General features: G+C 39.3%; 1 protein-coding gene across 8 annotated transcripts in view; it reads left to right on the top strand.

The window, feature by feature from the left end:
• The window catches only part of LOC132788791 (high affinity cAMP-specific and IBMX-insensitive 3',5'-cyclic phosphodiesterase 8), a 32,970-nt gene that overhangs the window by 9,851 nt on the left and 9,322 nt on the right, over positions 1 to 13,797 (top strand). For 2 of the 8 annotated variants that reach the window (XM_060796369.1, XM_060796368.1), the window contains exons 3-5: positions 476 to 1,164; positions 1,297 to 1,387; positions 11,301 to 11,410. In XM_060796369.1, the coding sequence (XP_060652352.1) occupies positions 841 to 1,164; positions 1,297 to 1,387; positions 11,301 to 11,410 (525 nt within the window). In that variant the 5' untranslated portion in view covers positions 476 to 840. Of the gene's footprint in view, positions 1 to 475; positions 1,165 to 1,296; positions 1,388 to 3,237; positions 4,121 to 9,259; positions 9,435 to 10,226; positions 10,851 to 11,300; positions 11,411 to 12,013; positions 13,441 to 13,797 lie in introns of those variants that run through there. The other 6 variants (XM_060796372.1, XM_060796370.1, XM_060796373.1 and 3 more) reach the window with 6 other exon arrangements.

The following is a 13,797-nucleotide window of genomic DNA, read 5'->3' as shown; positions in this document are numbered from 1 at the left end:
ATTTAATATACCAAAAATACTAAAATATACCATAGGCTCTAATTGGTGTATCTATATTTTACTCGTTCAAATTATACCAAAGAGTGCAAAATATACCAAATTGATATACCGAAATGTACAAAAATATACCGAAGTTTTTACTTAGTTTATCGATATTCTACTCCTATAAAGTATACCAAAGAGTGCAAAATATACTGAAAGAAACATAATATACCATACAATATATTATTTCTTAAATAACTTCCTTGATGTTTATCTGATTCGATTTTTTTTTAGTCTGTTGAGACTGCTTAAAAATACATATAATTTATTGAGTCTCTCCCTCAGCCTGTTACATACATTTCCTTTCGGCATAAATACCCATCTACCCTTTGGGTAGCGAGTTTAAAAAGATTGTTATTGAGTGCGAATTTGACTATTCATGATATTATGCTCTATTTATAAATGTCTCTCCTTTTGTTATATCTTCTTGTAGGTGCTAGAGATGTAAGAGGACAGTCAGGCAATCAGCAAATCAATAGATTGCCGCTTGACGCGCACACCCAAAAAATGTTTCAATTATGTTACCCACAACAACCGCAGAAGCACAGCAGCAACAACAACAACTACAAGCGAGAAATAGACGCAGCAGCATTGCGAATGCCACAAGCAACCGCTTAAGCATCAACAGAAGCAGCATTGAACATCAGTCGGCAGCTCGATTGAAACTCAAGAACCAAACCAAACAGCGACCAAAACCAAACCGAAACCGACAACAAATTAGCATAGCCATAGCAACAAGAGAAGGACGAGCAAGAGCAGCAGCAGGAGGACATCATCATCATCATCATCATCGTCATCATGGGTTGCTCGACAAGCGCATTGCACAATTCAGCGTCCACCACAGCAGCGCCGGGCGTTGGTGTGGGCGTGGGCATCGGGGGCAACGGAGGCGGTCCGAATGCCCCCTTGCCACCATTGGATGCGAATGAAAAGGATGGCAGTCTGCTGTTCTGCATCAAGTTGCGTCGCAGCCGCATGCGCCGCTGCAGCTGTGGCGCCGTTACGTTGCAGCAACAGAACGGCGATGGCAGCACCGGCAGTGCCACCTGCGGCGACAACATAATGTGCAACCAGGTGCTGCTCAATCCTCAACAGACCAAAAACGAGTCTGACTACGAGAAGGTGAGTGTACACCAACCACACTTACTACACAACTGGGGTGTATTCACTGCCCCAATTCATGGGGCACATTCATTCCTCGACACGCTCGCTGACCAACCGCAACTAACCGCCTGTCTTAATCTCTGCCCGCAGCTCAGCACTGGCAAAAAGGACTCCATTGTAACTGTGGCAGCTCTGGGCAACTTCACCCACAGCGTTGTACGTCGGGCAACTGGCACTGGCAGTAAGTAGCTTCCAAAAATAACAATAGAAAATGCAATTGTACAAAATCTAATACTACATCTCTACGTGTGTGTGTGTGTGTGTGTGTGTGTGTGAGTGCGGAGGAGGGGGCAGCGCCTTTGCTTTTGAGTTCTGAATAGACGGCTTAAAGAGCGTACTCGTAATTTCAGCAAGCGGAAATTTTATGCTTTTGCTGCAAGAGAAAATCTTTAGAAGCGTACGGATTTATAAATTATATTTTTGGGAATGATAACAAGGAGTAGAAATTTATTCAATTTTTATTTTATACGTCAAATTATATTCAAAAGCATTTTTAGTATATGCGTATACTTAATATATCTTGAGGGAGCTCAAGACAGTTCTTTAAATATTTTATTTTCTATATAAGGTATACTCAAATCATTTAAATAAATTATTAGTTTTCTTAGTTGGTCGTTTAAACAGTTTATACAATAGTAAGCTGAAATTATGGTTTTGAAATATAATGGAAATATGGTTTCTATGATTATATATGGTAGCTTATTAAAGAAATATTATATAAATTAAACAAAGAAAATCACTAAAACACAAAATATTTAAATTACTAATTACTTAAGCAGTTGCCTACCCACTTTATAGGCAAATGCAAATGTAATTACTTTTCACAGTTAAGAAGGAATTTTATCTTGTGAAAAATAATTAGCATATTTTTGAATTAGATGCCACCTAAAAATTTGACAACTTAGAAGCTAAAACTATTTATAGAGGTAAAATATATGCCTTAGCTAAGCGAATACTTAATAAATACCATCGAATTTATAAAGTATAAATTAATAAGTATTGAATATAAATACCGTGTAATTTATTAAGTATACGAATACTGTAGAGAATTCATCAAAGTTTCATCCATGATGATACTCTAAAATACTGCTTTAAAAACTCCAAATAAAAAATAAACTAAACTTTGGCAAATCACTAATATTCAATATTTCTTAATTCTTTGTTTAAGAATTACTTCGAATAGTTCTTAAATAAATCATAGAAATACGCATTAATTCTAGTATTAACAGCTCATGCAGGTGGTTAGCGACTGTACATGCAAATAAATATAGAATCGCAGCTGAAAATATATAAAATCTATAGCTAAGGCAAATTTCAAAGAATTACTGAATCAGAAAATATGAAATATTTATCACCAGGCGATTATATTTCACTATTTGATGTGTGCGACTAGTCAAGAAAGGGCATCAACACTTCGCTTTGGGGAAAGTGCGAAACGAAGCGCGTTTAAAACTAAGGGCAGCAGCTGCTGGGGCATCAAGGGGGCGGGGAAGGTAATACGATCTGTGACAAGTCAGCTGGCGCTAGTGCTGGGTTTCTGCTACCCAAGTGCAGCTGTTTTGTGTCGACTCCAATTAACGGCTTGTCCAGAGCTTCAATGGTGCGGGAGAGAAGACACAGACAGAAGCGCAACAGTTCGGCACAGCTGCAGTGCACTGAGAGAGAGAGTGAACAACTGCAGTGGGCGCAGAGAGAGTGGCAAAACGGAGAGCGCGAGAGCACCCAAGGGTGTGAGAGTGTGTGTGTGAGCAAGATAATCACTGCGCTTTACTTCAGCCGAAACTTGATCGCGCTCAGCAACAAACGAACAAGCAACGGATCGAGAGAGCGGTGTTTAATGTCTGCACTCTCTTGCTCTCGTTCTCTCGCTCTCTCTCACGCTCTTTCTTGCACTGTGACTGTCGTCTGGCTCTGCGTACCCCACAATCCCGCCTCCCCCGCGCGATAACCAATGGATCGCAAAAGCAAGCAAGACACTTCAAAGCTCGCACTCGGGCAACAGCTGCTCGCCATTTATGGAGTCAGTTGCTTTGAATTGGTTCGTCGTGTCGGTCGTTAAACGCTTTCGTAACGGGACGCTTATACGGTGCGGTACGGTGCGTGCACAACTACAACTACACGTAGTACTACAGTACAATAATAATACTAAAAATAATAAAATAACAATAGTAAAAGGAAGAGAAAAAAAGAAGCATACAAACACTGTGTGTAATCGGCAAAAAAACACACACACATACTTTTTTTTTGTGGACTGTCGACAAGTCGCGCGCGTTATGCAAATCCCAAAACGCAGAAGGTGAAGGCGTTCAAATTCAAATTTACATTCAGATTTAGATTTCAATTCCAACAACAGTCACAGCCGCAGAGTTTTCTCAGTCACTAGCATAAGATACAAATGCAGGGGGCGCGTTTTGCGGGCGTGTCGCCAACAAGTCGCCAACAGCAACAGCAACCGTAGCAGCAGCAGTTGCTTCAGCACAGCACAGCTTGTTCTACTCGCTGTTGCAGTGGCCTAATGCGAGACGCCACAAATTTGGCAAAGTGACTGCTGCAACGTGTATTAGCCAGGGCCAACCAGTTGAGAACCAAAATCGAATGCAATTAAAGCTTATGACACCAGCAACGCAAACGTATCTCAAAAAGATCGCTGCAATTGGCAAGCAAGCAAAAGCAAGTGTGTGGAAAAAAACAGCTCGCCGCATAGCGAACCAAAATAATACAACAACAAATATCAAATAAAAAAAGTAACAACAACAACAAACAACAAAAATAACAACAATTTATACACAATATCGAAAAAGTGTTAAAATTCAAAATAAACTTCACAACTAAGTGTGCCAACCACAGCAACGTCAACAGCAGCAACACCAGCAGCAGCAACAACAACAGCAAAAGCAACGCAACGACAACAACTGTAACTACAAGCTAGAAGCTTGAAGCGTGTGTAGAATTAGATTTGTCTTGTTGTATGTGTGTGTATCTGTATCTTTTAGTCGTAGTCGTGTATCCGTATCTAGGCATAGTGCGCGCCTACTAACTGAGTGTGTATCTATGTATCGATGTATCAATGTGTCTATGTAACTGTGTTTGGCAGTGCGTTTTCATTCTTGAATTTAGTGAGCTGCCAACTGCATTTGCCAAATGTGTGCAAAACTGCCTCATTAACATGTTTGACGCTGTCAAACAAATGTGCAAACCATGATGCCAAGCAAAATAAACGGCTAACGACCCATCACGCTGGCCACACAATGCAAATAGCAGCTAATGAGAACGAACAACAACAACAACATCCGAGTTGCATACTCGTATTTATATAAAGAATATATATACTATATTCTTTTGATTTTCACTCATTCGTAGTAGTCGTAGTTTATTAATTTTTACTTACCGATAACAAAGATTCACATGACAATCTGGTTTGTGCTACACGCGACTACGCGACGATCTTTTCGATTTTCACACACACACACACATATAGTCAATGCACACCTACATACATTGTGTAGTAGCGCCATCTGTGTGTGTGCGTTTGATGAGCGTTGCCAGAGCGTGCGAATTACGAACGATCGACAGCATGCGCTCTAAAAGCCATAACACAAAAAAAAAAGAAAGAATGAAAAAACACACACACAAATGCAAGAGAATAAAAAAACGTTGGAGGGGCACCCACGCAACGGCGCCAAAACATCAATCAAAGCAAAATACACAAAAGCAACAGCAAAGCAAACTAACAAGAGAAATGAAAACAAAACATTAAACAAACTGAACACACACAAAGAACAACAACAAAAAGTCACAAACAGCGCGTCGAAGATTTAATACTCTTTTTTTTCTGTTCGTTGTAGAACTATTAATTCAATTACAACATCAATCACAGGGCAATTTCAATTGCAGTTAAGCTATTAAAGCTGCGCATACACAAAAAAAATCTATTAATTAAATTGCTCTCTCAATGAGTTGCACATTTTATCGGCAAACCGAATAAAACCAGTGAAGCTTATTAAGCTTTTCAATATTAATGGGGAATTATTGAAAACGCTTACATTGCATTTGTTAAAAATGCAAAATAAATTCGGAAAATGTTGATTGAAGACTCAAAAAAAAAATTGGATCTAAGTATTAAAAAATATTAATTATTAAAATCGTTTTATAATGAATATAAATTTTGCAAAAAATATTCTCGAAAAAGTTAAGAGAATTTATTACTAGACTTGTTCTACCATTAGAACATGAAAATATTAGTGCCCTATTTAAGAATATTCCGATAAATTACATTTTAATAAATTACAAGAATGGTTAGTTCAATCATTAGCAAAGAAATATGAAAGTGTTCGGTAAATACTGCGTAAATTAGAAATGACAATTTCTGGAATCAAATTAGTAAAGAACTACAAAATTCGGAATTCAATTATTAAAAAATATTGTTATGGAATTTTTAAAATAGTTTTCTTTAAATTTGTTGTTGTTAAAACGTAACAGCTAAAGTTTCGGGAAAAAGATGAGAGAATACATTAGAAGAAATTCTTTATTATACCAATAGTAAATTAAAAGGAAAGTACGAAATTAATTCAATGAACTTTAAGCTCAATTATTCGAAAAGAAATTATTTATCTACGCCTTAAATTTATGTTGAATGAATTCAACGAAATGCGAGCTCTATTTTATTTATTTATGTAAATTAAAATGTATGTATGTACATTAAAGTGCACTTCAAGTGTATTACATCAATCTCTCTTTCTTTCTTTCGTTATCTGTATCTTTCCCTCTTCAAATAATTCACACCTCCTTAACGAGTTGAAAGACTCTTTAAGCGCAAAGTGTATTATGAAATGCATCGATGCCAAATGGCAAAATGAGGCTGTCGATTAATTATGTGCGCCTAATCCCCACCTGCCAGCAACTGCCGCAGTCAGGTGTCAAGTGCCAAGTAGCAAGCAGCAAGCAGCAAGTGGCAAGAGCTCAGTGTGCTGCAGTTTATCAGCGTTTCTCTGCCTCTTTTTTTTTTTTTTGGTTAGCATTAATTACGCGTTTATATTAAAACAAAAAGAAGTACAGCTGGGAAAACAGTAATTGAAATTGGCAAAGACTCACTGAAATGGGAAATTGAAAACGAAATTGAAATCAATTGAATTGATTGCACCCTTTGAAGTAGTTGACATAAATCGGTTCTTATGCCTACAAGTTGTCGCATTAAAATTCGATTTTGCGGCTTTGTAGTTGTAGTTGTAGTTGTTGTAGTACAATATATATGCTGTGTAGTAAAGCACACACACACACACTCTTCGCTCTGCACCCCATCCCGAATGCCACGTGAAGCTATACACAAATATTGCGAGTCGCAGAGATTAGATTAAAGAGCAGCCAACAGTCCCGGCCGAACTGTCCGCTAATGTCAATATGGCGACACTGGACTTGGCGACATGTCCATGCCCACTATCAACTATCAACGGTGATGATCGCCGTTAGATAAGTAATGCCTCGGGGGCAAGTTTCGCATTTCTCATTTCTGGGCTCGGACGTAACACGACGGCGACAACGTGCCCAACGTACCACATACAATATACTATATATATACTATATGTGTGTTATGGTATATACACAAAAAAAGGCCAACTCTAGGTGTTCTCCCACTCTCACTCTCTCTCTCTCTCTGTCTCTCTCACTTGCACTAAAGGTATTACCTATATATGTAGGTAGATGTAGATTGTGCACGCGTTTTGTTTTCTACTTGATTATTTATATACATATATTTATTTGTTGCTATATCTCTGTGTAGTCTATTTAAATGTGTGCGCCAAAACGCATTATGCGCCTGTGTTTCAGTATCTGATGTATATGTGTATGTGTGTGTGTACGGGGCCTAAACATCTGAATACTATGAGCAAACTCGCCTGATATTATCTTATCACAAATTAATTGGTTGTCATGACAACGGCCCAAGGCGCAAAAGACACTCCCTACAAACTGACCGGCTAATGCCATTCGAACAATGCTCTGCAGCCGAATAATAATAGTATTATGCTCAACATTAGTTTACATTTATTCAACAAAATTTGTTAACACAAGATATTGCGATAATTAATTTCAATTTAACACTCAATCAATCGAGAAAACCTTTGTACCGGAAATCAGTTCATTTTGCATTATTGTTGAAATAAATATTTTGCAAGTTTGTAACATCCGCTCCGGATGTTAATTCCCCTTCAAAATCACGTTTTACAAATAATTAGTGTTGTTGTCAATATTGATTTGACAAATAATTCGAATTATTTATATATCGAGCAATAGAACATGTTCTGTTAAGTCGAACTCACTCGAAATTCATTTAACTTGATAAATATGTAACAAAAGTTGAAAATTTGTTACGAAATTCAATGAATTGCAAACTCCCTAAAGTTCACACACACACATACAATATTAAATTTCTTTGGAATTTCGCCTTAGGTCGAATATTCTGTGAAAATCATTTTACGATACGTTTTTTTTTTGTTTTTTTTAATTGGCTTCCTTTCATCCAGCAAATGGTATAAATTAAGCAGTTTGGCTTGTACTTCTGAAACAACAACCTTTGTTTAACAAGTTTCGTGTTGTTGTTTCTTCGGCAGTTATTAACTCAAAAGACTTTTGTACATAAATTTTGAGAAACTTGCTCTTACTTCGAGGTAGTTTAAATTGAGAATCTAACTGGACAGTGACAATAAGAATAAGAGTGAATTTTCTTTTATAGTTGATTCTTTTGAGTAAAATAAGTTCAGTTGCGAAAATTTAAACAGTTTCCAAGAAAATTGCATTCCAACATTAAATAAAATAAGCTGAGCTGAGAAATTAAACAGTTTCCAAGAAAATTTCTTTCTAACATCCTGATTCAACTGTTATTTGAAATTTTTGAGTGCAACACTATTTACAGTGAAAAAATAAAATAAAACTAATTTAAAAAGAAGAAAAGTTTATTCTTGTAGCTCTGGATTAGCATTATATGATATTTACAGTTACGATTGATTCTAGGAACGTTTTCTGATTTAAAATAAAATATGTAAATTCGTTTATTTCTCGTTTGCATATATTTTAAAACAGAAAAATAATTTCAAAATCATTCTTAGATCTAATTAAAGTGCTAATCAAGAGCTATAAGATTCATCTTTACTCAAAATAAACAAATATTTTGGTATATGTTTTTAAATTTATACTTTTTACTTTAGATAGTGTTGCAAACAACATTTTCGCCAGAGAAAAAATGTTTTTGGAAGTTCTTGTAGTAGAAATGCTAGTTACATGATCAATAAAAAAGAAGGTAATAGAACTATTTTAATAAGACTCCAATCATAAACAAAATTTGAACTCTCTAAAACATATGCATTAACTTCAAATTCAACTTTGCATATTTTTTTTTTGTGGATATTCATGAGTGCAAGAGACTCCACTGTTTGGCATGTAGCGCACACTTTGGGCGCTTGTGGCTTCAGAATCCGTGCGAGAATTATCATCTGGCAAACAGTTTTTCATAACGGATTAGTGCGGACGTTGCGCAGTGCTCTGCTCTGGTCTAGTCTCAGCTCGCTGTTCTGTTCACAGTACTGTTTTTTTTGTAATGTTCCAGGCATTCATAATTTCACTTTGAATAAGTACAATTTGAATTTCATTAAAGTTTCTCGTTCGTTGCGCTACGTTTCGTTCGTTTCGTTTCGTTTCGTTTCGTTTATTTGTTTGTTTGTTTGATTGTTTGTTTGCAACAAGCAAACTGTAAATGTAAATGTGAATGTAAATGAAATGGTAACACGGTAACGGGCAACAGGCAACGGGTAACGGTAACTTGAACTGTAACTGTAACCATCCATAACCGTGCTCCTGTTTGTCGAGCAGTTAAATTTTAATATTGCCTGCAGTGTGTTTGCACAGCGCGTTGTTGGTGTGCTTGTTGTTGTTGTTATTGCTGTGGCCATGTTGCATACTCGCAAATAAGCCAAGTGCTAATCGATCAAAATCAAGCGCACCTTCGATTCCCACAGCCAACAGGCAACAGCCAACAGCCACAGCTATATCCACATCCACTCGTCGAAGCCAGTTAACTAGACCTCCAGCCAACCGCCCGCTAACAACTCGCAAAACTTGTGTACACTTTACACACTAATGAGCCAATAACTGTTGCCAGTGTGTGTGTGCGGTGTGGTGCGGTGTGTGTATGCTGTGTGTGTCCGTGTGTAACATGAGCCTTAATGTGAGCAAGTGTTGTAAGTATTTGCAGCCAGGCGCCACTTCTACAACCATTCACCAAAACTCGAGAGACGCTTTAAGTTTAAGTTGAAAATTCTGTGTGTGCGTGTGTGCTTGTGTGTGCATGAGTGGGTGTGTGTGTGTGTGTGCTCCAAATAGTTGGTTGTCGTTGTCAGTAAATGTTTTGAGAATCAACTGCAAAATTAAACATGGTACAAGTAACTGCCGAACAAGGCCTCCAAAAGACCCAAACCCAAACCCAAAAAGCAAAGCAAACCAAAAGCAAAGCCAAAACCAAACCCTGTTGCTTGTCGACGACGTCAGTGGACGGTCGGCTGCTGCTGTGGCTTTTATCTAAACAATTTATCGATTTTCGTTTAGATTACAACGCGCGTACCGCTAGCCAGTGAAACTGAAGCAAGCGGACGCTAGCAACGATAAGATACACACAGCCAGCCAGCAATCCAGCCAGCCAGCCTGTATTTATTTGAATATACGCAAATATTTTCCTCTATATAAGTTGGTACATAAATATGGTATGTGCTCGGGAATTGAATATTGAGTATACTATATATACTATACACATACATAGATATGTACATATATAAATAAGTATAAGAATGATATGAGTACTCATACTCATACTCGTAGTACTCGCTTTTCAGTTCCGCATGTTTATGTTTCAGGGCTATTTTTGTTCATAAATACAACTCATAGATAGGCTGTGTAACCCAAACAGACGGATACAGATACAGATACATATACATACATATATGTATATCTACAATATAGTTATGCATGTGGAGCAGGTTATCATTACGCACTAATTGTCTGAAATCAATGCCAACGCAGATAAACAGCCGGCCAACAACTGCAACAACAACATAAATGACAAATTAACATGCTGCCACGAAAATAATCAAAAGCGATAATTATGTTGAATATTTGTAGTTAATTTGCAAAGTCAGCGCAAAAAAAAAGAAACAAAACACATCAAGAGAAAACAAAAAACATACCAAAATACTACAACAAACACGAACAAAAAACAATCAAAAGACACTACGACTACAGCAAAAAAAGAGCAAAAAAAAGCGAAACAATGATTATATCAAGCCCAAGCCAGCCAGCAAACCTGTCTGGCACTGGGACAACGTCGTCGACGTCGCCGTTGAGTGAAGAAAGCGTCGAAAGTGATTGCAATTGTGCGGGGGCAGCAACAGCAGCGGGTGTGGGGACGGGGACGGGGACGACAGCTTTAATGATGGGCAGGGCGGCCAGACAAATGCAAACGCCTGTCATGGAGGCAGCTACATCAACAACATCATCAGCAACAGCAACAACACCAACAACAGCAGCAGCAGCGGCCATAACAACAACTATAACAAGCAGAGCTTCATTAACGCGTCCGGCCTCCGAGTCCGAGCTGCTTGTGGGTAAGCCGATTGTCTCGATGTGTGCGAGCGTGTGTGTGTGCGTGGGGGGCGTGGGCGAGTGGTGATGATGATGCGTAAGGAATAGGGAAGGGGGGGAGATGGGGAAACGTGCGTGTGCCTGTTATAAAGTGTTTTATAAATGCCAACGTTTATAATTAAATAAAACGTGCGACTAGCGTAATGAATGGTTAGCTCGTGTCTGCTTGGCCCCCATCTTAATATATGTATGTGTGTGTGTGTGTGTGCGTGTGAACATTTGCCAAAGGCTACCAAAAAGTATGCAACACTTTTCACACAGCGCACGCAAAAATGTAGCATGCTTTTCAGCGCAACAATTTGCTGCACAATTTCGTACAATTAACTGACCTTTCTCTCACACTCCCACAACTTGCTGACGGTCTCTCTCTCTCTCTCTCATTCAATCATTCTTATCTGTATTTTGTTTTACAGGCACTGGCACATCAGGCACCAGCTCATCCGGTGGCGGTCGTCCTGGTCACCGCAAATCCTCGCTGGCGCTGGCACTTACGCCCGAGGATGAGCCAATGGATGTCTATACGGTAAGTAAGAGCATTATTGTATGATGCTGTATTGAAGTGTGTGTGTGTGTCTACTCTGAGCGTCATTATTTCTGCTGCTTTTCTTTTTTTTTTTTGTTTTTGCTGTTGCTGGCCCTGGGCCAGAGTTTTTGGTGGGCACCACGCACATGTGTGTTACGTCTTTGATAAGATATCTTATCACCGCTGAGCTCGTTATATGATGGCAGGCAACAACAACAATTATTTTCCTTTTGCTTTTTTGTTTTTGAATTTGTTTTCTATTTTTTTTTTTTTTTGTTACTTGGCTGCGCTTCTTTAAATAGCCGCTCATTTACACTGAGCACAAGCGAATCGATGTGTGTGTGAAAAGAGAGCAACACTTAAGCGTGTGCGAGTGTTTATTGAGTCGCACATAAACAATGCGCGGCCAGAGAAATCAAATCAATTAACATTGAAGGTGGGAAATCAAAAAGTAAAGAAATAGATTAACCCGCCTCGCTTTGTCAGCCTAACATAGCTACATAGCTAGCCAGCTAGCTACTCGTAGCTGTCGCCCCACTGTCGCTGCTGTCGACTGCCAATTGACTCAGTCAGTCATCAGACGCTGTCGCAGACGCGGATTCGATCGCTAAAAAAACCTGTGAACAATACCGATTTCTAGACATTTTTTCGTACTTATTATATATACATAACTCACGACACGACGGAAAGTGAAGCACAGAAATCAACAACGTGTTGGATGTCCCATATTTCGAAAACTGGATTTGCTTCAACGAAATTTCGAGTGGAAAATCTTTTGGACCATAAAATGGCTTACGCAAACACGCTGACATTGTTATTGTTGCTGGATTAGAAGGACATTTTGATTATAGTCGATTGACAACGACAAACAAAAGTCAAGTGTTATTATTGGGCACGTTGTGCTCAAGTAGTGAAGTAGCTACAGTCAGAGTGTGAGTGTGTGAGTGTAAGTGAGTGAGTGTTATTGTATAATTAGCAGAATGCGCAATTGTTTGCCAAAAATTGCGAGTGTTTTTCGCATTAAATCGTCGTCAGCGACCGCCCATTCAAATGAGTCGGACGAAGACTCTGATACTGATCGCTATATCAGAGCAAAACCAACAGCAACAACAACAACAACAACGACAACAGCTACAGCAGCAGCAGCAACCACAACGACATCGACAACGATAACATCAGCAGTCACTACGGAATCTGATCAATTGCTCGATAATGGCAATAAAAAGCCACAACAACAGCAACAACGATCCGCAGCCAAAGCGACGACGACGACGACGACAAAAACGGCTGATGACGTCGATAAGAACCGGCTGATAAGCGATGTTAGCACAGCTAATACGAATTCTAATGGCTGGGATTTAGAGCAAAGTCACAAGGAAAGCATTACAAATGGCAGCATCCGGCAGCGGCAGCGACAATGGCAGCAGCAGCAGCAACAGCAGCAAGTGTACGACAAGAATTTGGACACGGAAATGAAGGTACCTGGCGTTGAGATTTCATTAGCAACGCCAGTGCCAGCAATGCCAATGCCATCACATGGCCGACTGAGCAACTCCAGTAAAACGCCCGAGCAAATGGAATTGGAGTACGAGGCGAATGTGGCTGCTGAGCGTGGGGACATAATGACGCCGTTGCCACGCGACCCAAGGCCACAAGGAATGACCTTCGCTGGCGATGCTGCTGCTGCTGGTGTTGGTGTTGGATTGGGAATGGGAAATAGCAGTGTTGGAGGAGGACGCAATATGCAGCCGGAAATAGTCGAGGCCATACGCAATCTGGACGCGCAGGCATTACGCCTGAACAATCTCACACTGGAAGATAGATGCCAGCTAACAACGCAGCAGGAAAACAAACCGGATGACGACACAGATTACGTGGTCCTTCGTCGCCCACAGAAGCATCATCCATTCGATCGCCAGTGTCACAGCCTCTACGAGCGGCGACTGTACAAGGGACCCAAGCTACATCTTTGGGTGGGCAATGGCAAGAAGCCATCGCCAAGTGACGATGACGATTTGAAGACATTTCAGGTACTATTCGATGACAGCGCATTCCCATAATTAGGACAGCTTTGACAGGCTCCAATAAAATCGCGGAAATGTCTGCGCTTTTTATTTATGAACTGATAATAAGATAGCGCGAAGAAAAAAGAGAACTTCAAGTTCAACACACAGCTGAATATTATCAGAGTCATTCCCATTTCCGTTTACGAAACTCGAGTTGATTGATCTGCCGTCATTTCGTAAATCGTCAGAGTCTTACGATATTTTTGTAATTACCATTGAACAAATTGACGAATTGCTTACGAATACTCTAAATATACGTTTGTGAATATATGGGAAAAGTCCAATGCAATCTTGACATCACTTGATTGAAGTCCAATTGGT

Source organism: Drosophila nasuta, chromosome 3 (genome assembly GCF_023558535.2).
Source record: "Drosophila nasuta strain 15112-1781.00 chromosome 3, ASM2355853v1, whole genome shotgun sequence".
NCBI classification, from domain to species: domain Eukaryota; kingdom Metazoa; phylum Arthropoda; class Insecta; order Diptera; family Drosophilidae; genus Drosophila; species Drosophila nasuta.
Note: the sequence above shows the minus strand (reverse complement) of the source record. Positions and strands in the feature narration are given on the sequence as shown.